Raw genomic sequence first — 26,813 nt, forward strand, 5'->3', positions numbered from 1 at the left:
CCTGCCACACGACTAGAAGTTCAGAAACAATAAGGCAGAACTGTGACAGTTTAGAATGAACCGTTACACAACCGTAAGACATTCGTTCATCTTCGGAACACAAATTAAGATAGTTCTGATGAGGTCCAAGAGCGTTCTGACTCCCCCATAGACAGCAACGTAACGTAAATTAATGCACAGACATCGTTCAAATAGTCCATGTGATTCCAGTGGCTCAACAGAATTTTTTCTTTATGGGCGAACTGTTTATTTAAGCGTAAATTAAATTTTAACATCTAGTTTTTACTTTTTTTTCAGTTTCATTAAATAAGGACGCATATACAGTCGCTTCTTCTTTACAGGTAGTATGTGTCTAGGCGTTTATGTTTTATGTATGTAGCCTATATTAAACTTACATCAACTGTTAATAATAAAAAACACGATAACGAGATGAGATAAGTTAACAACTGTGGTAATAAAATAATGTTAACATGTCAAGATAAACAATTAAATAATTTGTTTCTAAAAGTGATGTTTAAGGATATTTACAAAACAATATATATTGTTATATAATAAAAAATAAATACTTACGGTCCATTTTGTCGTACCTATTGTGTCTCGCTTGAAGTTTCAGAGTAAAGTCCTCTTTCAGTTCTTCAAATACATCGGAGCATAGGGCGTGACAAGTCTTATCTTGTTTGCAGGTAAGGCTGTCAGCACAGACAACTGGGAAAACTATAACTGTGTATGACATATAAAAGACATAAAAAAATATAAAAGCAGTAGCCCAAGTTAACATACACAACTGGAACCTTATTGTACAGCGTAAGCCACATATATTTTTACTTGGAAGCATTTCCAACTAGTTTTGAGAAGGATATATACTATTTGGTCAAAGTATTTTCATACTTTTGATATGATATGGTTGTCCAGCGATAAAGTCAATAAGATCCTTGCGTGCCCTGTCTGAGTTATCATAAGCAGCGGCAGGCATGGTCAATAATTACTGTGCATTTTTTATTTATCTGAATATAATTTATTTCTAACTTGTGCTGTTGGAAATTCATTTAATTATAATTTAAGTGAAGTCACTGCAGGTGCCATTACATTTAAAGTTGTGGATTTTTGCAGTTGTGAACCTCTACTTTCATACATTATTAACACAAACAAGCTACTTAATTTGAGTCCATTTTACTTCACATCTTTCCCAGTACAGTCTCAAAGTAAATTTAGTTCCACCATCCATCATCAGTTTCTACTTGCAGTTTATCATTGCATTTGATCTCTTTCCTTTCATTTGGGGTTCACAGTTGATCGAAATCCAGTAAGAGAAATCCACCTCCTCCTGCAAGACTCAATCCTTGATCAGAGGGTAAAGTTCATTCATTATCACCCTTACAACTGGAACACAGTCTTAAACCATCAACTTCTGCTGCCAGTTTCTGTAAATAAAGGCCCTTCTTCATACATTTTTTGTTGCTTGTTTTGACCCCCCAGAAAGAAAAAGGAAAAACAAAATAAAAAAACATCTGCACTACTTTTATGGCATTTTATTTTACTATGCTTTTAAACAGGCAATGTTGTGAAGGGGATATACAGTAAAAGACCCGTAGACCAGTTATGATGAATGAAGACAAGAAGTCAGAAATGCAATTAATATAATAAAATTTAGTGAATAAAAATAGTTTGTAGTTTTGCCAGCAGAAGTCAGCTTCAGCACTGTCAAGGAGTTCCACAGGCCGGCCTGCCTTACATCCAAAATGCAGCAGTATTTAAGCTAACAGAGTCAACTAACTACGTCATTACTTGGGTAAATCAAGCTCACGTGATGGGTTATCAATAGATAAACAAGAACACAAGGCTCTCAAACACTTCTGGAGTCATGAGACAGGACATACAGTCCTAAAGATGATCAAAGATGACAGGCATGTACTATAATACGAACTAAAACATGACGTTACGTCTGTCTCGTGATTTTCCACTCTTTCTCACTTTCCTGAAACAAAACAATCACACATACACAAACTGCTCAAGGGTAGAGTGTGTGTTAACAGATGATGTTTTTCGTACATGATGATAAGAAGTCCCTTTTCACAGTAACACTGACCTAGCAGGAAGAGAGAGCCTAAGCATTCATTAGAGACTTAACTAATAGTTTACTGGGAGTAAACTTCAAAGTGTACTTTCACAGACTAAACATGTGCTAAAAGTATTGAACTAGTAAACTATCAGTATACCAACACGTTTACTTGGAGTACAGTTGTAGTACAAATGAACACTTAATTGTAAACTTCAAAAGTTTACTACTGTTACACTTAAAGAACACTTAAAAGCATACATTTATAAACTAAAAAGTGGGCCAATTTAGTCCCAAGCGGTATTCAAATAGTACACTTCCAAGCATACTACTAGTCCATTGATATTAGTATACTTACTACATAAGTATACTTAAAAATGAACTTCAAGTATACTTCGTTTTGATAAGGGTCTTCACACACTGAGCAGTTGACTTCAAGTCAAACTCTTCTATTCCCAGGATCAGGTTTCCTGCTGAACTCTTCCCAGCATATTTACAGCCCATTAACACAATCCTCAACTCTGAGAGCTTCTGAGTGTCACCTGAAACAAATACACAAAACACACTATATTGCAATACAGTTTGAAACTCAAAATTTCTAAAAAAAATTAATAAACTTTCTAAAACATTGAATAACATGTCTAGACTTAAAATATGATATGATGTAAATATGATAGTCTTAAGATTTAAAATCCAGAGAACATCTGTCTTGAAACTGAAATAAAGAAGCTGATTGTCTAAAATGTCTGAACATGTCTGTCCAGCAGTTATGTAAGGTATGTAATGTTAACTTGCATTTGAACTCCCTGCAGACAGATGTACTGTACCTGTGAGCTATTGTGATAGAACTTTAAAAAAGTGAATTATGCAACTTTATAGACCAATTAAAAATGCATAGTTACAATTCTTGATGCTGAGCAAAATATTATTCTGCAGTATCTGAAGTTCTAAATATTGCATAATTTCTGATGTCCATAAACTAACAATCTTTTGTTTTGAACTTTCATAAGAAAATTTGTTCCGTCTAGAAATGCAATAATTATGCTGGCTGATTTTGTATTTACCAGTGTCTCAATAAACTGTACTAGTCATCTGTGTTCATTTGTCATCAGGGTTTGTATGAACTGCATGATGGGACCCATTAATTTATATTCGTCCTCTGTACAGAACATTTCCATTCGCAGACCATTAACATTTAATATTGTTAGGGAGTTTGGACATAAGCCAAATTACATTGAAATGAATGTTTCTTGACTTAGAACACAATCAATTGTGTTTTGAAATAATTAAATACATTACAGTGTTGTTTCTGACTCATAGAGGAGACTTCCTATTTTCAAATTTAAGCCTTGTGAAGAAAATCATGCCATTGTTTAAGGTTTTAATGGTCTGTTAGTGTGAGATGTTCTCAGACCATGTATTAGTAAAACCTCTTCAAATACCATCTCATTAAGATTTTCTTACTGCTGCTGTTATTTTAATTTTCTTTTGTTAATATGAGCAGTTATCTATCACAAATCTTTGCATATTTTCATGAATTATTTACTGAAGAAACTCAGTGTACAGATCAGTAGGAACTGAAAAAAAGAGTGTTGGAATTACTCAATTTGATCATGTACATCATTTCCACACTATTTTAAAGTTTTTTTAACATTACTTTTCTTGCAGATGAAAAAAACGTATGTTAAAAAAACTTTATTAAATCGTGTGGAACCAATGTACATGATTCAATTGAGTAATTACAACAAACTCTTTTTTTCAGTGTGTTATTTACTTACTCATCTATGTGATCTGATCATCTCTCTCTGTTTCCCCATCCTTTTCATTCGTTTTTCTGCTCTCGCTTCCTCTGCTCTGATTTTCTCCTCCATCCTCTGGAAAATCTTTCTGTCTATTTCAAAATGGCAGCTGTTGTTTTGTGTAACTGTCTCTTCTATCTTCTCCAGCAGATCTTTGATCTGAGTGTCATCATAAACAATAGCAGGTAAATACACACCGGCATCCATGAGATTAATCGCTACCCAGAAATGAATTTACACCGTACAAAAGTCTAACATTTTAGGCACTTATAATAGGTTTGATGTAATCGATATTAGAATGATTTGTGATTTGACTATTCCTTCAAAAAGGAAGTGTGTGCAGCACTTTTTCCAATTTTTTATGAACTTAAGCTTTGTAAAGGCTGTTTTTAAGCATATCAATTTTATAAGGTTAGTGAGTAGATGACCAAAAAATATCAAAAACAATAAAATAACACGATCAACAATTAAATTCAGAAGGTTTTACAGAAGCCGGCACTTTATTACCTGTTATAATGTAAAACCAAAGCTAAAAGATTAAAAAGCCCATAAACAATAAATATTCACCCTAGGTAAACTAGAGGAAAGTACCAAGTGGTAAAACTAACTTCTTGATTGTTACATTCATGATCTGTAGGATCGAGCTGAACAATTTCTTGAAAAGATTTCTGTTTGAGCTTTTTGTGTAAAATCTATTTTCCAGTATAATTTCTACATGATGAAATATGAAATGTTGTATTATGACAGGTCAAGTACTATACAAAATGTGTCATATGCTTATAGGGCTTAGTGGGTTTAGTGTTATATCATGTGTATTTGACCAAATGAATTGTTGTTCTCAACATATTCAATCATAATAGCGTATTATCTTGGAGTAAAAATGTTTCCTTGTGAATTGTTTTCTTTATAAATATCTTATATATCCTACTCTTGTCTTTACTTTTAGTCAAAAATTAGATAATTTACATGTATTTATTACATTATTGCTAAAGAAACAATGATAATATTGATAGAGCAATTCTTTTAATAATTTGCATAAAATCTGTGATTACGATACATGAAACAGGAAAACATACTGCACAGCTGTAATCAGACCTGAAGATTATTGTCAAGGAATTGGCAGAAGAAGAACCCAAGCGCAGGCAACGGCAGTGAAGGGGTTAACAAATTACTTTAATACAAATAACAAGACAAAACAAAAACCCACGATGGGGGAAAATCAACTAAGCATAAATACAAAAAAAAAAACTTCCCATGAGGGGGCAAAACATACAGACAGGATCAAAATAAAACTAAAATCCACAGACAGGGCAAAGCAACAGGAACACGGGCAAACACAGACACTAAACAACCAGGTAAGCACATAAGTACACTTACACAGGACACAGCAAAACACAATGACCACAACGTATGTACACGCACATACATAATACAAGAGCACAGGACAAAGAAACAAGAGGGTATATATAGGGAAGACAAACGAGGGATAACGACATGGGGCAGGTGTGGGACATTAAACACTCAGGGAAAGATAATGAGGAAACAAGAGGAATGGGACCAATGACAAGACACTGGAGAGAACGTATATTATTGTCAAACGGACAATAATATGTTTCTCTCCACACATAACTAAAGACTTTGTCATGGCTCTGCTACAGGACCAAGAAAAACATGACTAAGGAAGCAGAGCCATGACAGAAGCCCCCCCTTTAATGAGCACCTCCAGCTGCTCACCAAGGGGTAGACGGACAAGACAAGGCAGACCGAGACAAAGACAAAAACCAGACAAACATGGTGAACATGACAAGGGGTAGACAGGACAACAAGACTACAGGACTGGGGTGGCATAACAAAAATAACAAACATGGGAGGGGGGTGGGGCAAAACAAGAGTTCATAGAGGGCAGTCCAAGAGGGTTGGGGGGAACAGTCCCAGTCCCCGGCTGCGCTCGAGGGCGCTGAGTCCTGGGGGACTTAGGAGGAGTCCCGGGGGGAACAGTCCTTGGCCCTGGGAGTCTCCCAGGGACCGGCTGAGGCCGGCTGGAAAGGGCTGGGCGCCGGCTGGAAGGCCGGCTGGACAGGGCTTGACGCCGGCTGGAAGGCCGGCTGGACAGGGCTTGACGCCAGCTGGAAGGCCGGACTGGACGCCAGCTGGATCACCGGCTGGGACGCCGGCTGGAACACCGGACTGGACGCCGGCTGGATCACCGGACTGGACGCCGGCTGGATCACCGGCTGGGACGCCGGCTGGATCACCGGACTGGACGCCGGCTGGATCACCGGACTGGACGCTGGCTGGATCACCGGACTGGACGCCGGCTGGATCATCGGACTGGACATCGACTTGGACACCGGACCAGACATCGACTTGGACACCGGACCGGACATCGACTTGGACACCGGACCGGACGCCGGACCGGACGCCGGCTCGACCGGCGGCTGGGACGCCGGCCGGATCTCCGGTTGCACCGGACTGGACACCGGCTGCACCACCGGACTGGACGCCGGCTGCACCACCGGATTGGACGCCGGCTGCACCACCGGATTGGACGCCGGCTGCACCACCGGACTGGACGCCGGCTGCACCACCGGACTGGACGCCGGATAGGACATCGGCAGCAACACCGGACTAGACGCCGGCTGCACCGGACTGGATGCCGGCTGCACCGGCGTGGACACCGGCTGCACCGGACTGGACGCCGGCTGCACCGGACTGGATGCCGGCTGCACAGGACTGGACGCCGGCTGCACCGGACTGGACGCCGGCTGCACCGGCCGGGTTGGAGACCACGCTGCCCACCGTTGCCTCTTCTTCTTCCGCCTAGCCACCCGGCTGGTGGTCGGGTGATGGAAGGAGGTATACGGAACGGCTGGCTCCGGCTGGGACTCCTCGGAGGTGGTTCCCCAGGACGCTCGCCTCCCCCGCTTGCCCACAAGGCTGGTGGACGGTGGAGAGGCTGCCGAGAGTGATGGGGATGGCGTGGCGATGCCCACAACCCCGACCTGCAAGGGACCATCCTCGGGGATAGCCGCCAACCCAGTGAGAGGCTCCGCCATGGACATTCCCCTGGGCTCCTCACGATTCATCGCGAGTTCGACCTGGTCCGCGAAGCCCAGGTGTCTCCACCGGCGCATCTCAGCTGGCTCGAAGGGTTCATCGAGGCAGCTGTTGAAGATTACCTTCAACTCTGCCTCGGTGAACCCAGAGTAGCGCGCGGTGGACAGGAAGTCCATGGCGAAGTCCTTCACAGGGGTCCCCCTCTGGCGGAAGCCGAACAGGGCGTGAGCCTGGCGGCTCCTGTACGCCTCATCCGACTCCATGCCTGCTGGGTTCGGTGTTGGCTCGTATATTCTGTCACGAACTGTGGCAGGAGAAGAACCCAGATGCAGGCAGGCAGTAAGGGGTTAACAACAGAAGACTTTAATATAAATACAAAAACGTAAAACAAAAACCCACGGTGGGGAAAACAAGACACGATAACAGGGGAAATGATATAACAGGTAAACAGGAACATAAACTGACTAAACTAAACTAACAACGACTAAGCACAACACTAGACCAAAAACAATAAACTAACACTAACTAGACTCACTGAAAGATCACATACAGGAACAGGAACACGAGCATGGAACACGAGCATGGAACACGAGCATGGAACACGAGCATGGAACACGACCTGGACAGCACAAGGCATACAGCACACACACATGCAATATACGAGCACAGGACAAAGAAACAAGAGGGTATATATAGGGAAGACAAACGAGGGATAACGACATGGGGCAGGTGTGGGACATTAAACACTCAGGGAAAGATAACGAGGAAACGAGAGGAATGGGGCCAATGACAAGACACTGGAGAGAACGTATATTATTGTCAAACGGACAATAATATGTTTCTCTCCACACATAACCAAAGACTTTGTCATGGCTCTGCTACAGGACCAAGAAAAACATGACTAAGGAAGCAGAGCCATGACAATTATTTAACATGTAGAATCAAAACCCTTCAAACTGCATTTCCAGCATTAAAGGTAAGGCAATGGGGCAATACTAACAGGTCTTTAATATAATAAATGGTTTCAAAGGGTGTGTATTTTGTAGATACAAATTGGAATTGTAGAGACAATAGTTTGAACCCTTGAAGCTATAGGCTACAAGTATTTACAATTTCCATAATAAGAGTCACATAATTATCATTTGTTTTTTTTTAACACATACAGTGTATTCAGTAGTCCATTATTTTGGTTTATGTATTTAAAATGTGGTCAAAAGGTATTTGAATACATATGAATGTCGTTGCATTAGTGTAACAAAACAGCAATTTGAACATAAAATAAAAAAAGAAACATACTAAATGGTGACGGAATTTCCATACTATTACAACTTGTCCCGTATGATGAAGTTTGGGAGTGCGATCCTAATGACCAATAAGCAGAGTTTTCCACAGACCATGCATCACAATTTTGTTAGGGAACAAAAATCACAAACTGCAGCATTTTAAAACACAACACAAATTACCCAAAACAATCATGTTTGTTTATTTAGTTTCACCCTCATGCGCTCTTTGGCTCTCTCTTCCTCATGCTCTCCTTTTGTATGTTTCTAGGTTAAAACAATATATGCTTGTCATAACAATGTATGATCGTAAAAATATCTAGAAAGTGCTTAGATCATGTTGATAAATTAGGATATAAAAGAACACATTACTTAAAGGTGAATTTTTTATGTTTTACAATAGCGGTGGCAGTTCATTATCTGTTATAATACAAAGTAAAAGCTCAAAGAAAAAAGCTTTGCGAGAAATAACCAAGCAAACAATATAATAAATACAAAAGAGAGTAAACCAAAGCCTGCCATAAACTACTTTAGTTAGGAATATGAATATTATTCCTAAGCATTAGAAGAGAGTATCAAGTGGTAAAAATATAAAAAAATATAAAAAAATATATAATCCATATTCTTGATCGTTATGGTTGAACTAAACAATTTCTTGAAGAATTTCTGATTGAGATTAGTACATAAAAACTATTTTATACTATTTTCTTTTATTAAATTTACATGATAAAGTATGAAATTTGATGCCAGTTACTGTACAAACTATCAAGTGTCATCCGTGTAAATGACCTTGATGACAAACTGTATTCCCTGCTCTGTGTAACTGTGGTGTAGTGATGTTAGTTACCAGTATCAGTTAAACTATTATTGGAAAAACATACTGTAAAAGTAGTAGTTTAGTTGGAATTTTGAAATAGATGGAAAATTCTGTCACAGAATTTATGTTGAGTTAGGGACACAAATTATTCCATTCATTTTACGTGCAATTTTCTTTATGATAAAAAGCATTACACTTAATTTTTCCCTCCTCATTTATTCAGTTTGCCTCTTAATAATTTTGAGATTATGGATGTGTTCTTTGTCATTTTGATGTGTGAATGTTCCACAGACTGAGGAGTGGAGGGTACAGATCCATCTGCAAAATTGGTAGGTAAATCTTTGGAGTCACTGGAGCGTGATGATGCAAAAACTGAACTGTTGTCACTTGATCGAGATCTGAATGAACCATAAGCAGAACTTCCCAGAGAGACTGAATCAAACATCTCATCCTCACTCACTGAAAATAGTGACCAAGAAAATAAAATTGTTAGATTTTTGCTTAAAGGAAAACTGTCTTCTGTGTTTTTTATTTAATACATATAATAAAGTATTATAATTATTATTAGACAGAAACCCCCCGTAAACCCAGTCAACTTATTTACAAAACTCTGTTTTGTTGGCAGGGAGAATTTCGAAGTCATGGAAGAAAGTGAGAGAATGCTATATATCCAGATGTGCATTGCAGACAAGCTTTTTTTAGCACTTTAAAGAGCAGATTTGTGTGTTTTGACTGCAGTAGTGTATTGATACTGTACAGCCTCAGATCTTTAAATCCTGGGGCATTTCTGTTTCCCAGGACAAATAATCATGAAACAAAAAAATTTTTTTCACAATTTGAATGGCCCAGCCGAAGTTAAAATAAAAACTCAACAAACACACACACAAGCAAAACATAAAGAAACTGATAAGATAAATTGTTTTAACTTTTGTTATCTAATGAAATTCATAGTATTCAAGTATTCATAAGTTTTGGGGCCACTGTAATCAAATAACTAAAAGAAAGAAACTTACTCAATGCTTGTGGTAATCTCTGGTTGTATGATCCACCAGCAAACAAGAGAGGCAAGTCTTTAGAGTGTGATGATGCAAAAGCTGAGCTCTTGTCTGCATCTGATTGAGATCTGAATGTATCATAACCAGAACTTGCCAGAGAAACTGTATCAGACATCTCATCTTCACTTGCTACAAACAATGATAAAAATAAGATTGTATGAGAAGATTGTATTTGATAGTAAGAGAACATGTTAAATATTTGGAAATAATAAAAACAACTATTCCCTATTTAATTATAATGGAACAAAACATATACTACATAAAAAACTGTTCTCATGTGATGAAAGTAATTGGCCTGCTGTCCATGATAAAGAAAACTGTGGACTTAAACATTTAATACATAATAGAAGTGAAAGTAGTGGAATTGAACTCGGCCTTTCCTTGTTATACCAGCCCACCCATCAATTGAACACCACTTCACCATTCAGCCCGGGTCCTGAACTCTAACACCAACCAAGTCTGCAAGGAACCTGGGGGTGATGTTTGACGACCAGATGAAATTCACCTGTCACATCGCAGCAACCACTAAAATATGCAGGTATGTGCTCTACAATTTCAGGAAAATCAGACCTTTCCACTCTGAGCATTCCTCTCAGCTTCTAGTCTAAGCTCTGGTCATATCAAGACTGCCTTTCTGTACTGACTGGCACTACAACCAATGCAGTCAAGCCCCTGCAAATGATCCAGAATGCAGCAGCATGTCTGGTCTTTAATTAGCCTAAAAGAACCCATGTAACACCCCTCCACATTTCACTTCATTGGCTGCCAGTTGCCGCCCGTATCAAACTCAAATCACTGACACTGGCCTTCAGGACGGTAACAGAAATATTCACCCCTTTGCCTTATCTCATTGCTGCAGTTCTGCATCCCCTCCCGTCATTTTGCTCTGCAAATGAGTGACGCCTGGTTGTTCCATCACAATGAGGCAAATTTACTCATTTGGTTCCTCTGGTGGAATGAACTGCCAGCCTCCACCCAAGCTGCAGCATCCATTACAACAAAAAACAAATCAAAACATACCTATTTCGCATTTATCTAACCAATAACTGTAAAGCTAATTTACTCACTTATTTGTGATGTTGCTTTCTTCTCCACAGCTCTCCTTTTCTCCTCCACCTGCAGTAACATTTCAAAATGGCAGTCGTTGTTTTCCATCACTGTCTCTTCTATCTTCTCCAGCAGATGTTTGATCTGAGTGTCATCACTGCTGTTGTTATTGTTGAGAACATGATATCTGTTCCCACATTTCTCCACCAGCCACTGGAGATCCTCTCCTTCACTCTCAATGTGTTGCTCTATAGATGTGTCTCCTAGAAAGTCTCCATTAGTGAAGAGCACTATAGTGTGACTCCAGACTCTCTCACCGAGAAGATCCACATACCCCTGCATTACTTTTCTATTTTCCTCTTTCAATCTAATGTCCGCACGTATAACCAGCAGAACAATGTGAGGACACAGAGACACACTGAGTAAAATCTCTTGTTTCAGTAACTCAGGGCTCTTTTCTACAGGTTTATTCATCCACCATCCTGGAGCTTCTATGACAGTGATGTGTCTGTCTGCTACTTCTCTCTGTCTCTTCACACACTGAGCAGTTCTCTTCAAGTCAAACTCTTCTCTGTTCAGGATGATGTTTCCTGATGAACTCTTCCCAGCACATTTATACCCCATTAACACAATCCTCAACTCTGAGAGCTTCTGAGTGTCACCTGTAACAAACACACAAAACACACTTGAATGTTAAAGGTATGATTTTACTATAACAGTATAGGCTATAAGTCACATTCAAATTGACAGTGAAAAACAGTAAAAGAACATCTCTTCACATTTGACAATTTTAACCAATTCTATTTCTTTTTATATTTTTTGACAGTTATGTACAGTGCATAAGAGTGTTTTATATTATATGTTTGTTTTTAATTAATGTAGCATTACTTCAGTGTCTCATGTGTTACTCTGCTAGTGTTTTGTGTTTGTCAGTATGACACTGTGTATCATCTCTATATTAGTATTATAAAGTTCCATAGAAAGGCCCATCTTAATGAACTCTGATCATGTGACCATCCATTTTACTTATTTTAAAAATAAGCTAATAAAAATTTTCAAATAATTTTTTTATGTTCGAAAACGTACTAATGAGGTAAGTAGCCGTGTAATATTTAAGGGATAATGTACAGGCAGCCAGCTGTTATTGTGAAATGAACCCCTTCGGTGACATACAAGACCCGGTCAGTTTCTCATGGCCTGAAGGGGCCCCCAACTGTAACCGTGAGGGCCCATTTTTGACAAAAATGTCAGATAGATTCCCAGGGCCGGCGGGTAACAACTGAGGTGCCCTTGAGCAAGGCACCTTACCCCTACTTGCTCCCCGGGCGCTGCAGTGATAGCTGCCCACTGCTCCGGGGGTACGTGTGTTCACTACTCTCTGGATGGGTTAAATGCAGAGGTCACATTTCGTTGCCTTGTACCTTCGTACATGTGCAATGACAATAAATTGAATCTAAATCTAAAAAAAAAAAAAAAAAATCTTATAATTCATATTCTTATTCTGAAAGTTCATCCAGTATACTGCATTATTTTTTACTTTTTATTATTATTATAATAACAAGAAATAAATGAACATGTAAAAACCCTTAAAAAGGGCACATTTCAATCCAATTGTAGCTGAAAAGCATAAACAAGTGGAATATATGGGCAATTCATGTCTTATTTAACCTTGTTTGCAGCTGAAAACAATTATTTACCTGCTAAAGACAGTACAGGTCATCTGGAAAAATTGTAATTTGTATTTATATATTATATTTGAGATATTTTTTCCACAAAAAAAACGTACAGTACTTGTGGTTAACGATTCAATGTCAATTTGTTTATTTAAAGACTTAGGAGTCGTTTCTCGGACAGGGTTTAGGCTAGTCCCAGACTAAAATAAATGTTTGAGCTGTCTTAACTGAAAACTGCTTGCACTGACAGATCTTAAAATATATCCGTGCCATTGTTTTGTCTTAAGATGACAACCATTAATGTTTTTTTTTAAGGTTTGTTTGTAAAAACTACCTAAATATGCTAATTTAACTAAGGCCTAGTCCTGGCTAAAGCCAATACCTGTCCGGGAAACTGCCCCTTAATCTTTAATGCTGTTATGAAGTTGTGGATAATGTTTTAATGTCAGTTTGTTCATTTAAGTGTATACTTATTAATAGTTCTGAATACTCTAACAGTAACATTTTTGGTGTTGTTTCAATAGTAATAATTCTGATGTATAATTTATATGTTATTATTTTTATTATTTATGGTTGATATCAAACTATTCTATAAAATATTTTTATATCAAATGTGATTCTACTGTGGTTAGTTAAGCTGTCAAAAATATTTAATTCACATCTATGATATTTTTAATAAAGAACGTAAAAATCCATAAAAATGAACTCTAAATATGAACCCTAAAAGGTTCAATAATAAATTTGATACCTACCTTTAAAAAGGTGCTGTAGCACTAAAAGCGGTTCCTTAATGATACGAGCTAAAGAACCACTTTTTGTGCTATTTAGCACCATTTTTTCTTAGAGTAAGCAGGAAAATGTCCAATGTTTAATGCAAATTAATCCTCTACAGGGTGGTAAAAGGCACTTCAGTCCCATGTTGGGGTTCCTTATAATCCTGTCTGTGTTTATTTTGCAACAATACTGGCTGACTGCTCATATAAACAATATCACACACACAATTCAGCTGTTAGACTCTATACATCAGCAGAGCTGCGATTCAGCCGTAACTGCACGTAAAACAATCATGCTGAGGTCTAATGTGTGATGTTGCTTTCATGTTCAGTCAGCTGAATGTTCTGAGTGTGTAGATCAGTGCTGTGATGTTTACTCACTCATCTGTGATCTGATCATCTCTCTCTGTTTCTTCATCCTCTTCATTCGTTCTTTTGCTCTCTCTTCTTCTGTTCTCCTTTTCTCTTTTATTTTCTGTAAAATCTTTCTGTCTATTTCAAAATGGCAGCCGTTGTTTTCCATCACTGTCTCCTCTATCTTCTCCAGCAGATGTTTGATCTGAGTGTCATCACTGCTGTTGTTATTGTTGAGAACATGATATCTGTTCCCACATTTCTCCACCAGCCACTGGAGATCCTCTCCTTCACTCTCAATGTGTTGCTCTATAGATGTGTCTCCTAGAAAGTCTCCATGAGTGAAGAGCACTATAGTGTGACTCCAGACTCTCTCACCGAGAAGATCCACATAACCCTGCAAAACTTTTCTCTCATCCTCTTTAAATATAATGTCTGCACGTATAACCAGTATAACAATGTGAGGACACAGAGACACACTGAGTAAAATCTCTTGTTTCAGTAACTCAGGGCTCTGATCTACAGGTTCATCAATCCACCATCCTGGAGCTTCTATGACAGTGATGTGTCTGTCTGCTACTTCTCTCTGTCTCTTCACACACTGAGCAGTTCTCTTCAAGTCAAACTCTTCTCTGTTCAGGATGATGTTTCCTGATGAACTCTTCCCAGAATATCTATAGCCCATTAACACAATCCTCAACTCTGAGAGCTTCTGAGTGTCACCTGTAATAATTACAAAAAACATTATAAAGCAAAAAGTAATAATAACAGGGCCGGCGCAAAGGGGGGATTCATGGGCCATGCCCTCCCCACAGGGTTGCAGTGCACCGTCCCCCACTCCACAAACACCACAGTTTTAAATTCATGTAATACCTACTGAAAATAATTAATAAAAAGTTTTAACGTTTAAAGAATTTGTGGAAATGAATTGGTAATCTAGCCTATGTGTTCACTTTGTTATAAAAAGATGAATCTAGTCCGGTTGTTGTGATGATGCGTCTTTACGCAGCGTATTAATGTATACGTGTGGAGGGAAGCCGCTAGCAAATAACAAAGTTACAGACGCTCGATGCTTCACAAACGGAAGGCTCAGTTAGTTCAGCTTGCTTTTGAAAAAGAAAATTTACAACCGAATGGAAGGACACAGTTTTAAGGAGGTTTAATGTTTGCACGCCGCACCTTCAACTTTTCTTTAATGTGTTTAATTTACTTTTAGCAAGCCTAAATGTGAAGGAACATTATATCACAGCATATAATTGTCAACCTATTGTTTTTGTTGTGACTGTGTGTGGTAATATTGTTTAATTTGTGTTATTCTTGTTTACTTGTACGGAAAATGAGCCGGTGTTGTGCCGAAAAATGACTTCTGCGAAATTATGACTCCCCCATTCCCCACTAACATTAGGTGTTAGGATAAAGTGTGAGGGAGGGGTTAGGATTAGCTAATCCCCCAGAAAAATCAATGAGGGGAGTCATAATCTGGCGGGGAGTCAAAATTCGGCACAACACCAGCATCCTGCACGAGTTGTATAAGTGTGCCCATGCACAGATGTGGTAGTTTTGACTGTTTTGTACTCATTGCTCTGGGAGCCACTGTTTACAAATGTGTTCACGTATGCGGCTCCGACCGTACAGAATCATGACACGTTACATTTCTCAAGGGGAAAAATCTTACATTTTTAAAATAATTTGAAAAGCTTGTGCAAGAAAGCTAACCTGAGCCCGGACGGATTTCCAACTGATTTTTATAAAAAAATTAAAGATAAACTTGCCCCACTTCTTCTCTCAGTCTATGCAGAAGCACTGGAGAATAATATTCTTCCGCCTACGCTCCGCCAGGCATCTATTACACTGTTATTAAAGAAGAATAAGGACCCTCGAGATTGCTCATTTTGTAGACCAATCAGCTTGACAAACTGTGACGGTAAAGTGTTCTCAAAGGCCATTGCACTCCGGCTTGAGACAATTCTTCCTCATGTCATTTCGGAGGACCAGACTGGGTTTATCCAGGGCAGACAATCCTATTTTAACCTGAGACGATTGTTTAATATCATCTATACTGAATCTAGCACTCCATCCCCAGAAGCAGTAATATCGCTTGATGCCGAAAAGGCGTTTGATCGGGTTGAGTGGGATTATCTTTTTCATACACTTGGCAGGTTTGGGTTTGGCCCTAACTTCACTCACCTTATCAAGCTCATTTACACTGATCCAACTGCCTCAATTTATACCAACGGTATCTCATCTGAGTATTTTCCTCTTAACAGAGGGATAAAACAAGGGGATCCAGTGAGTCCGTTGCTTTTCGTTTTAGCTGTAGAGCCACTTGCCATAGCTCTTAGATGCAATAGTAGTATACAAGGTATCTCACGTGGGGGCCTAACTCACACTGTCTCGTTCTATGCAGACGACTTGCTATTATATGTCACCAACCCCAACACAACTACCCCTGAAATCCTTAAAATCTTGCAGGAATTTGGAAACATATCTGGGTATAAATTAAATTTTAATAAAAGCAAATACTTCCCCATTAGTAATAATGCCAGAGAATATCCCAATCTGCCTTTTAAGTTGTCCGCCGAGTCCTTTACATATCTGGGTGTAAAAGTCACCGAATCCTATTACAGTCTATTTAAAAGTAACATCACCCCTCTGTTGGAACAGTGCAAACAAGATATTAAAAGATGGTCTATTTTGCCACTATATCTTATCGGGAGAGCAAATTCTGTAAAGATGAATATTGTACCAAAGTTTCTATATTTATTTCAGGCACTGCCTGTTTATATGCCACAATCTTTTTTCAAGGCATTTAATCAAATGATTTCTTCCTTTATATGGAATAATAAATCAGCTCCCATAAGAAAATAATTTATGGAAAGGTCAAAAGGCAGAGGTGTAAAGAGTACCTGAAAACCATACTTAAGTAAAAGTACAGATACCTTGCAGTGAAAATTACTCCATTACAAGTTACAAGTCACCAATTTCAAAACGACTTGAGTAAAAGTCTTCGAGTATCTGATTTGAACAGTACTTGAGTATTTTACTCATACTGAATGTAGGCTCAAAGCAGCACTAGTCCTCAACACTTAAGAGACACATCAGTGAAAAACTAGAAACAGTTGATTTGTGAGGTGAGCAATCGCATTTATTTTCTTAAATCATAATAAGACTGAACACCTCAAAATTGCAACAAATCATGGTCGACACCATAACCTACGTCATTACAAACACCCTAAGTCTCATTTAAGCTCAAGTGCTCATAAGTAAACCAAAGTCCTTCAAAAAGGTCTCTTCAATATAACAGATAAATAAAATAATGTTAAGTAGAATTAAAAAGTCAAAGCCTTTTTGCACTGGACATGCTGGTTTGGGCCTCATCGCCAGCTGCAGTCATGTCCTCATTTCACATACACGGTTAGCCCTTACCTGCCATTTCTACAGTAATATATTGGCAACACTGTTGCCAGCTAGTTACTGTAGGTGTTTTACAGTAAACTACTGCAATGGCTGTTTGAAGATACATTATAAAGAATCTATTAACGCACTTAAGTCACACAGTCTTAGATGAACACGTGTAAATAACAGATGAACACAATAAATCTGTCAAGATTTCACCAGAGGAGAATTAAACACAAACATCAATAACATCTTCACATATTACAGACACCACTTTCACTTTATTTCTGTCATCTGTGTAAGATCTTATTGAGATTTAACTCTAGTTCATAGTGGTTCAATTATGTTTTAAGTCACCATTATGGCGATCAGTGTTTGCTTTGGTTGGACTCTTTGACTTTCTTGTAGCTTTAAAATGTACACTTATACAATAACACTGAAAGGGACTTTACAGGAACCGCAACTTTATGTTTGCTTAGTAACTGAAGATACATCTGAAAGAATTCAATCATTAAATAATAATAATATAGCATTTAAGATTTATTAAGATATGTTTGGTAAAGTGATTACATGTTATAATGGAAAGATCTCTGTCAGAAAATCTTTCTTTGCAATTGAGACACAGTTAGACACTTGACATACAAACCTCATCAATGGTGACAAACAATCATGAATGAGTTTTGTACTATGTACCCAGCATGCATTGCAGCATGAAGCTGTTCAGTTGATTGTCACCATTGTTGAGATTCATATGTGAATTGTTCATTTCTCTGTGTCCGACTCATTCTATAGGTTAATATTTTGTCTATATAGTGTGAGAGCACTTTTGAAAATTGAAATACTATACATTCTTTTTACTGGTTTACATCACTTCATGGCAATAGTCCCACCATATGGTCAAATTTTGAGCAAACATGTTTAGAGCACATTTAGGAAGAGTTAGTTTTAAAAACAAGAGCTTTTGTAGATGTGTGACCTACAGTAACTAGCTGGCAAGAGTGTTGCCAATATATTACTGTAGAAATAGCGGGTAAGGGCTAACCGTGTATAAACCGCCAGCGATTGACATCTACCTGATACTGCACTCATATTCATATAAAGAAGCCATGTTGACAAGTTTTTGTAAGTTATGGCAAAATCCACAAGATTGTAGTACCTTCATTGCCCTGTAAATGGCAATATTAATTATAAGATAGGTGCCATGCAAAATGTAATGTGTAACTGCATTAGTCATTACAAATGTAGTGGAGTAAAGAGTACATATACTTGTTCAAAAATGTAGTTAAGTAGAGAGTAAAAGTTGCTAATATCTTTAATACTCAGTACAACTACAAAGTAGCCAAAAAGATACTTAAGTAAAGTAACTAAGTACATTTACTCCAATACTTTACACCACTGTCAAAAGGTGTAGGTGGGCTTTCACTTCCAAATTTGCGCACGTATTATTGGGCTGCGAATTTTAATGCCATCTCTCTGTGGTTAAAAGATTGGAATGACAGGATCCCTGCATGGCTCCAGATTGAAAAGGTTACAAGCAGCCCACACTCACTCCCTGCTTTGCTCTGCGCACCCCTACCATCACTAGTTAACATTAAGGATAATATAATTGTAACTCAATCACTATGCATCGTAAATCAGTTCAAAATATGTCTGGGTATTCCGAATATTTCTACTCATTCACCAATATAATCATCTTTTTCAACCATCCCTAATGGACAATGGCTTCAAAATTTCGTATGACAAGGGCATTCATAGTATTGAGGACCTGTATGTTAATGACACTTTTGCTAGCTTTGAACAACTATCCAGAAAATTCGGTCTGACCTTTCAAATCAGAGATTTTACGTGTAAACATTTTGCTCATTTTCCTACACTCCCCTCTCCTTCCTGTTTGGATTCCCTATTAAGGGTCAATATGCTGAATAAGGGTCTGATCAGACAGAACGCGTCTTTTGCTGTGAGACGCGCCTCTTTTGAATTGTTTTCAGTTGGCAGGGAGCGTTTTGCGCGCTGCTTATGCGCGCCGGGCGCCTCGCGTTTCTGCCGCCTGCATCGCCTCGCGGCGGAGCGCTTTGAGCGCCCGAAGTTGAAAACAACTCAACGCTGAGCAGAAAAGCGCTTGACGTCATGTGTACTTTTTTCCATTGTCCAATCGAATGAGTGGAGAGGCGGGCCTTCCGATACGGTGACGGAACTTTACAGTTGATGGAAACGTCCGGAGACTGCAATGATGAAGAAGAAACTTGTGCTGGCTGACACTGGTTAACCGAGAAAGGTCCGAGCAAACTCCCTCTGCTTGTACCTTTTGAAAGTTTCTGATAATAAGACAGTTAACAGGAACTAGAGCGCTCGCGCTATAATCCTTGACTGACAGCACAGCTGTTTTGATGGTTACCTAGCAACATAAAAAAAACCGCTGCGTCCTGCCCTTTTCAAAGAGTCAACCAAAAGAGCAGCGCAGCGCGCCTCGCGTTTTCGAACATGAAAAGCGCGTTCTGTGTGATCGCCCCCTTACACAGGTTGCACTTCTCAAAAGCTAAATTAGCAAGAATATTTCCGAACGTAGACCCAATATGTGATAGATGTAAACAGACGCCAGCTACTTCCTGTCATATGTTCTGGTCTTGTCCGAAACTTGTCCCTTTCTGGTCATCCTTTTTTGAAGTCATCTCTAATGCTTATGCCTATAACATTCCACCTTCTCCCTTGATTGCTGTTTTTGGTTGGTTTTGTGATACAACGGGGTCCATTCCCACTGTTCATTTACAGAGGGTCGTTGCCTTTTCCTCCTTATTAGCTAGACGCTTGATTTTATTTAAATGGAAGGCTGCTACTCCTCCCCCACACCACCACTGGATTATGGACATTATGCAGAATGTCAAGCTGGAAAAAATCAGATATACCCTCAACGGTTCCATTGACAGATTCTACAAAACCTGGGACCCTCTGATAACTTATGTGAACAATTTACCTGGTCTGGACCTGAAACTCTGAATGTTTACACCTGCCCTTGGTCAGTCCTGTGATAACGAATGTTAGGTGCACTTGTTTTTTTTTCTATTTGTCCGTCTGCTGTCTGTGACAAGTCTGTCAGGTTGATTTTGGGTTTTGTCTGTCTTTGTCTTTCTCCTGTTGGGATTTTTTTTTTTTTTTTTAATGGTTATTTCTAAAATAGAGAATACGATTGTTATGTATGATAAGTGGAAAATTACAAATAAAGTGTTTAAAAAAAAGAAAGCTAACCTGAGACAGCACGATGGAGCGGAGACCGTGCGTTACAGAAAACACTGAGCGCTTCCATCTCTGATCAGATAGTTGCTGCTCAGTTTTTTTACCTAAACATTTTGAACGTGATCTAGCCGCAAAATGTAGACTTGAATGACAAAATAATAAATAGATTCGATGCCAGTGCTATTATAGACTTATTTTTTAAACGTCTACATTTTGTTTATCCGTTTGCATATGGAGTGTATTAGGTAGCGCTTCAAAAATATATACAAAAGCCATCTCTGTGTGTATTGTTGATTTGTAGTTATGCCCCCTTATGAATTTACCATGCCCCCTTAGTCATTTCATCCTTCAGCCGGCCCTGAATAATATTTTATTTCACAGAGGAAATCAATGTAAGATTGAACATATAACAAGTCATGTACTTGCAGCCTGCAAAAATACTGTGAAAGTACAAGTCACCTTTAAATGTACATTGAAAAACAGTAAAAGAACATTCCCAGAATCCCTGTGTCACTCTACACATTTGATATTTTTAAATAATTATGTTTCTTCTCATATCCGTTATCAGTTACAGTCATAGGCGGAGTTTGAGGGGGGCGGGGAGGGGCACTGCCCACCCAGATGAGAGCCAATTGATTTTGCCAGAGCTATGATTAATTTTTTTTTTCACATTTTCTCAATTTCTTATATTATCTTATTATTTTAGTGTAAGTAAGTTAAGCCTAAATTATTTTAAAATTAATGTTTTTAAAATTAATGTTTTCTCCTCTGGCACGAAACTCAAAGTATCGCGTGAGTAGACTCTCCTCTCATTCTGTTCCCGCTTTAGTCTAAACGTCAAGACCCTCTCCTCTCGTTCTGTTCCCGCTTAAGTCTAAATGCAAAAGAGATATGCAAAATGGATATTCGACATTTTTTTTACAAACCTACAGCTAAAGGAGTGGAGGTACCTAACTCTGAAACGTCTGGTTTTTGTTCTGCTGCCGCTAATACTGACACTGCAATCGAGGCCGCATCAGAGAACACATCTGGCCGTGGAACCTGCAGCACCAGCAGTACCGCTGCTGCGTCAACAGACACACCCGCTCAACCCTCAGCCGGATCAAGATATATCAACGACCTCGGGGAGAAAGCAACAGGGCCGAAACAACCCATACTTTCTTCTTTCCCTATATAGGCACCAAATTGGAGATATAAGTCGTGCCTTCTCTTCCTTTTACTACCACAAGTTTCCATGGATAGAGTACTCAGTTTCATTGGATTCAGTTTTTTGTTTTTGCTGTCGCCACTTTTCTTCAAATATTGCAAGATCAGGCACTGACAAACTGTTTACAAAACTGGGTGCTCGGAACTGGAAAAAGCTGTCAGAGAAACTCACAAAACATGCTTCGTCACATGTACATTTATCAAGCATGGAAATGTGGGAGAGCTACAAACAGACTGGTTCGACAGGATCTGTGGCAGCACAACTGTCACACAGCCATCAAAGCACAGTAGAAAAAAACAGACAGTATTTGTTTAAATCTGTAAATATTGTAAAACCGCTATCCAAACTAGGCCTGCCTTTCCGCGGACATCATGAAGATGCTGATGCATAAACAAGGGGGAATTACTTGAGTATATGCGATTTGTTCTCAAAATACGACCCTGATTTCAAATCCATGTAGTCCAAGTATTTTAACTGTCCAAGCCGAGATTTTCACAATGAAATTATTGCATTGTGTGCAGAGCTCGTTCGTGAAGAAATATCCAAGAAAGTACACAAGACAGGTTTTCTTGCTGTTATTGCTGATGAAGCGAAGTCGTCAAAGACTGAGCAACTTTCTGTTTGCATTAGATACACAGAGGGTCTTCAGATAAAGGAGCGTTTTATTTACTTTGTTGACTGTTCCAATTCTCGTGATGCTGCAGGAATTGTTTCTGGCATTAAATAAGGATTGCAGTCGTGTGGGCTGAAGGACATTCCCATAATTGCCCAGGCATACGATGGAGCCTCTGTAATGTCGGGACATTTGAGTGGTGTTCAGCAACGAATCAAAGAGGAATTCCCCTTTGCTGTGTATGTGCATTGCATGGCGCATAAGCTGAATCTTGTCCTGGTTGAATCATGCACTGTGAACAGAGACATTAAAACGTCTCTAAATGTGATTGACAAACTGTACTCTATGTTTGCAGAGCCAAGCAACCATTGCAGGTTTCTGATGATGCAGAAAACACTGGCTCTTGAAACAAAGGAGTTAGTACAGCAAAGCGAAACACGTTGGGCTTGCAAATATAGATGTGTTTATGCTGTCAAATCACAGTATGCTGCCATCACTCGCTGTTTGAAAGAGATGGAAGAAGAGGGAGAAAAGTGGTCCGTGGAGGCAAGTGGATTGTATCACCACACCACAAGTCTCCGCTTCATTACTTCCATAGTTATTCTTGAGGAAGTTCTTAGAGTTGTACACGTAACACACAAAAGACTGCAAGGTGCAAGTACAACCATGGCCGATGCAGCCGCAGCAGGAAGGAGCCTGAGAACGCATCTCCAGCATTGCAGAGAGGAGATTTCATGGGAGGCAATATGGATGCAGGTGAAAAGGTTTTGTGAGGATTTTTCTGGTGTTTGTGCAGAGAGTTCCCCTCAAACTGTGGGAAAACGAAAAAGAACCTCGCGACCACCTTCCGGGCTTTCGCAGTACTTGGTACCAGCCACACCTGGCCAGCGTGATGAAAATGAATTGCACCGCAAATCAGAATCACAGACGTTTAAATGTCAGTTGTATTTCCCTGTTTTAGACACTATGCTGGCCGAATTAGACAGGCGATTCTCAACTGATGCAATGGCCCTGAGTGTGGCATGTGATGCTGTATTCAGTTGTGACAAGAACGGCATTGGTCCTTTACTAAGCATGTATGCGAGCTTTCAGATCCACCCTCAGCTTGTGACTGCTGAAATGGATCTAGCGAAATGTGCGATTGCATCGCCGATCACCCTTGAAAAGCTTAAAAATGAAGGATCAATATCCAAACTTTTACCGACTCCTGCAGCTTGCTCTCACACTGCCCGTTGGTTCTGTTACATCAGAAAGAAGTTTCTCAGTTATGAGAAGAATCAGAAACTGGCTCCGGTCTGCAATGGCTCAGGACAGATTTTCAGATCTTGCCCTATTGTACATAGAGAACGATTTGACTGCAAATTTACCTGAAGAGAAGATCGTGGACATCTACGCAAATCGGAAAAAGAGGCGGATTGTCCTGCATTAGGTAAGATATACGTTTTTATTTCTCCTTTGTTTAGCCTTGTTATTGGTAAATGTATTTTAAATGTATAAATTATATAGGTAATAACTAATATACAGTATAATTGAAATGTAGAAAATATGGTATGGTATTTAAAAAAAATCTGAGCTCATGGATAGATGGTAGGTGCCTCCAGGCAAAAATGTGAAACTCCGCCTATGGTTACAGTATGTGTATAAGAGTGTTTTACTTTATTGTGTTGTTAAATGAATGTTTCTAGCATTAGTTTAGTGTTTCATGTGTTACTCTGATGGTGTTTTGTGCATCATCTCTATTCAAGTATTGGAAATGTCTATGAAGAGGCCACTTCACTTACTTCCTTTATTATGGTGCCCTGTCTATTGTAAGCCGGACAAGCAGACTGGAGTAGGGTCATTTTACTGAATGGGTGACATTTGCTGAATGAAACATGTCAAAATCTATTTTTTTCTTTTTTTATTCAACACTGGATCTAATAACACACGTTTTACTATTAAATACTATTAAAAAGATTTTTCTTTTTTAACATGGTTTTTAAATGGAAGATGGAAGGGGGATTTTTTTTAATGGAAGATGAAAGAGGGCTCCACATTTACAGTCCAACTGTTAGACTCTGTACCAAAATTGACTAAAATAAAGTCTAACAGCACGACTGTAAGTGTGATTTTGCTTTCATGTTCAGTCCAGTTCAGCTGAATGTTCTCAGTGTTTATGTCAGTACTTTACTCACTCATCTGAGATCTGATCATCTCTCTCTGTTTCTTCATCTTCTTCATTCGTTCTTCTGCACTCTCTTCCTCTGATCTCCTTCGTTCTTCCATCATCTGTAAAATCTTTCTGTTTATTTCAAAATGGCAGCCGTTGTTTTCCATCACTGTCTCTTCTATCTTCTCCAGCAGATGTTTGATCTGAGTGTCATCACTGCTGTTGTTATTGTTGAGAACATGATATCTGTTCCCACATTTCTCCACCAGCCACTGGAGATCCTCTCCTTCACTCTCAATGTGTTGCTCTATAGATGTGTCTCCTAGAAAGTCTCCATGAGTGAAGAGCACTATAGTGTGACTCCAGACTCTCTCACCGAGAAGATCCACATACCCCTGAAATACTTTTCTCTCGTCCTCTTTAAATCTAGTGTCCACACGTATAACCAGTAGAACAACATGAGGTCCTGGAGGACACAGAGACACACTGAGTAAAATCTCTTGTTTCAGTAACTCTGAGCTCTGATCTATAGGTGTACTCATCCACCATCCTGGAGCTTCTATGACAGTGATGTGTCTGTCTGCTACTTCTCTCTGTCTCTTCACACACTGAGCAGTTGTCTTCAAGTCAAACTCTTCACTGTTCAGGATGATGTTTCCTGATGAACTCTTCCCAGAATATCTATACCCCATTAACACAATCCTCAACTCTGAGAGATGATGGGAGTCACCTGTAATGAAAACACAAAATACACCCAAAATACTTAAATTGCTGTAACTGTCCTTGCACCTGCTCTAAAAAAAATATTAAGTAATAAAATAATAAATTTTCTGGACTTTCAAGGACCAGAGAACAACATGGTTTACTGTAAAATAATATTAAAGTTTAAAATCCAGAGAACACTGTCATCTTCATCATCTCATAATTCTCATCTATTTGAATGAGTGTCAAAAATCAACAGAAACATTAAATCTGTTACATTGTGTCATCTGACATTTCATGTTAATTTGAATCCCTGACAGACCTGCTGCACCTGTGAGCTGTGACAACTGAACAACATACGCAACTAATAAACCTCATTTTACAACGATCCATGACATTTGCTCTTTTCTGTTTATAAAATTGTAAATTGTATTTAGATTTACATTAATGCATTTGGCAAATGGTGTTAATTTTTTAGGTTCTTTAATAGGCTGTGGACCTGCTGCATCTTTCACATTGTCATCTTGCGCGCACAAGCTTTCGTTAACAAAACTGTAATCTATTATGTTATATATAACATTATCATTTACATTTACATTTTTTTCATTCATACGTTCGTTGTGTCGTTATTAGGAGTGAAATTGTAATCAAACTCAATATATTGTTTCCTTAGAAATTAAAACCTGAAATTAGATTAACCGTTTAGTACATTTTACTTTGTTTTTCATTTCCTTGAAAGATGGACATATAAAGCTTTACAGGTGTCATTGTGACACACCTGTAAACATTAGACGCTTTATGTGTCCATAAACGGTAAACCTAATTTCAGGTTTTAATTTCTAAGGAAACAATATATTGCTGAACAGAAAACTGAATACAGGAATGTCATCTTAAACACACAGCCTATGTTCAAAAGAAAGTCCTGACAAAGCAACATGATCAGATTAATAACCGAGATGATGAAATAACATTACAACAACGCTGATCACTTCAAGTTAATTGAACATTAAGTCGATCACTACAACTTATTGATTTGTTTCTAAAGGTGATATTCAAGGCTATGTAGGAAACAAATGATTATGATAGCCTATACACTAACCACAAATTGTCATCCTCAATTAGCCTAAATATAAATGGTTTACTTGTGTGTGTCGTTCAGCAGCAGACTATTCAAGTAAAAACAGAAATCTTGAATTAATACTTGAAATAAATAACTTAAGAAAATGAATTCCTACCATCTGAGTCCATTTCTGTCACGTCTCGTTTGCAGTTTTTACTTTCAGTTCTTAAAATGCGTAGGAGCATATGAGGTGCCAAGATTCTTAACTTGTTTACCGGCAAGATTGTCGGCACAACTGGAAAAACGAGTTAGATCCTCGTAACTCTGTGTGACAGGAAAAACCACAGAGATTAAATTTAGAACTCCAAGCATTCACTTAATGCAAAATATGCTAAATAAACCACCGGGAGACTGCATTTATTCGATATTATTTACTATAATAATCTTGCTTGTTCTATAAACACCATGCACTGTGCTGTGTTTTACCTTTTTTTGTGTTTTTCAGTTTTGTGTTCTTATTTTCTCCTGTAAAGCTGCTTTGGAA

General features: G+C 38.7%; 1 protein-coding gene across 2 annotated transcripts; it reads right to left on the reverse strand.

Moving 5' to 3' along the window:
• Positions 1-2,422: 2,422 nt before the first annotated feature.
• Positions 2,423-26,458, reverse strand: LOC130551011 (GTPase IMAP family member 8-like). 2 transcript variants are annotated; one of them, XR_008962524.1, is made up of 7 exons: positions 26,445-26,458; positions 24,533-25,237; positions 13,939-14,634; positions 11,132-11,773; positions 10,023-10,193; positions 3,835-4,014; positions 2,423-2,598 (listed from the first exon to the last, which is right to left on the reverse strand). XR_008962524.1 is itself a non-coding variant. In XM_057328549.1 (6 exons), exons 1-6 carry the CDS (start codon positions 26,455-26,457, stop codon positions 9,221-9,223), a joined length of 2,475 nt encoding a protein of 824 aa, XP_057184532.1. In that variant the 5' UTR covers position 26,458; the 3' UTR covers positions 7,590-9,220. The 2 variants fall into 2 exon arrangements, 1 of the variants encoding a protein (XP_057184532.1); XM_057328549.1 differs by lacking the exons at positions 2,423-2,598; positions 3,835-4,014 and adding an exon at positions 7,590-9,468.
• Positions 26,459-26,813: the final 355 nt, after the last annotated feature.

The sequence above is a fragment of the Triplophysa rosa genome, unplaced genomic scaffold (assembly GCF_024868665.1).
Source record: "Triplophysa rosa unplaced genomic scaffold, Trosa_1v2 scaffold53_ERROPOS95913, whole genome shotgun sequence".
NCBI classification, from domain to species: domain Eukaryota; kingdom Metazoa; phylum Chordata; class Actinopteri; order Cypriniformes; family Nemacheilidae; genus Triplophysa; species Triplophysa rosa.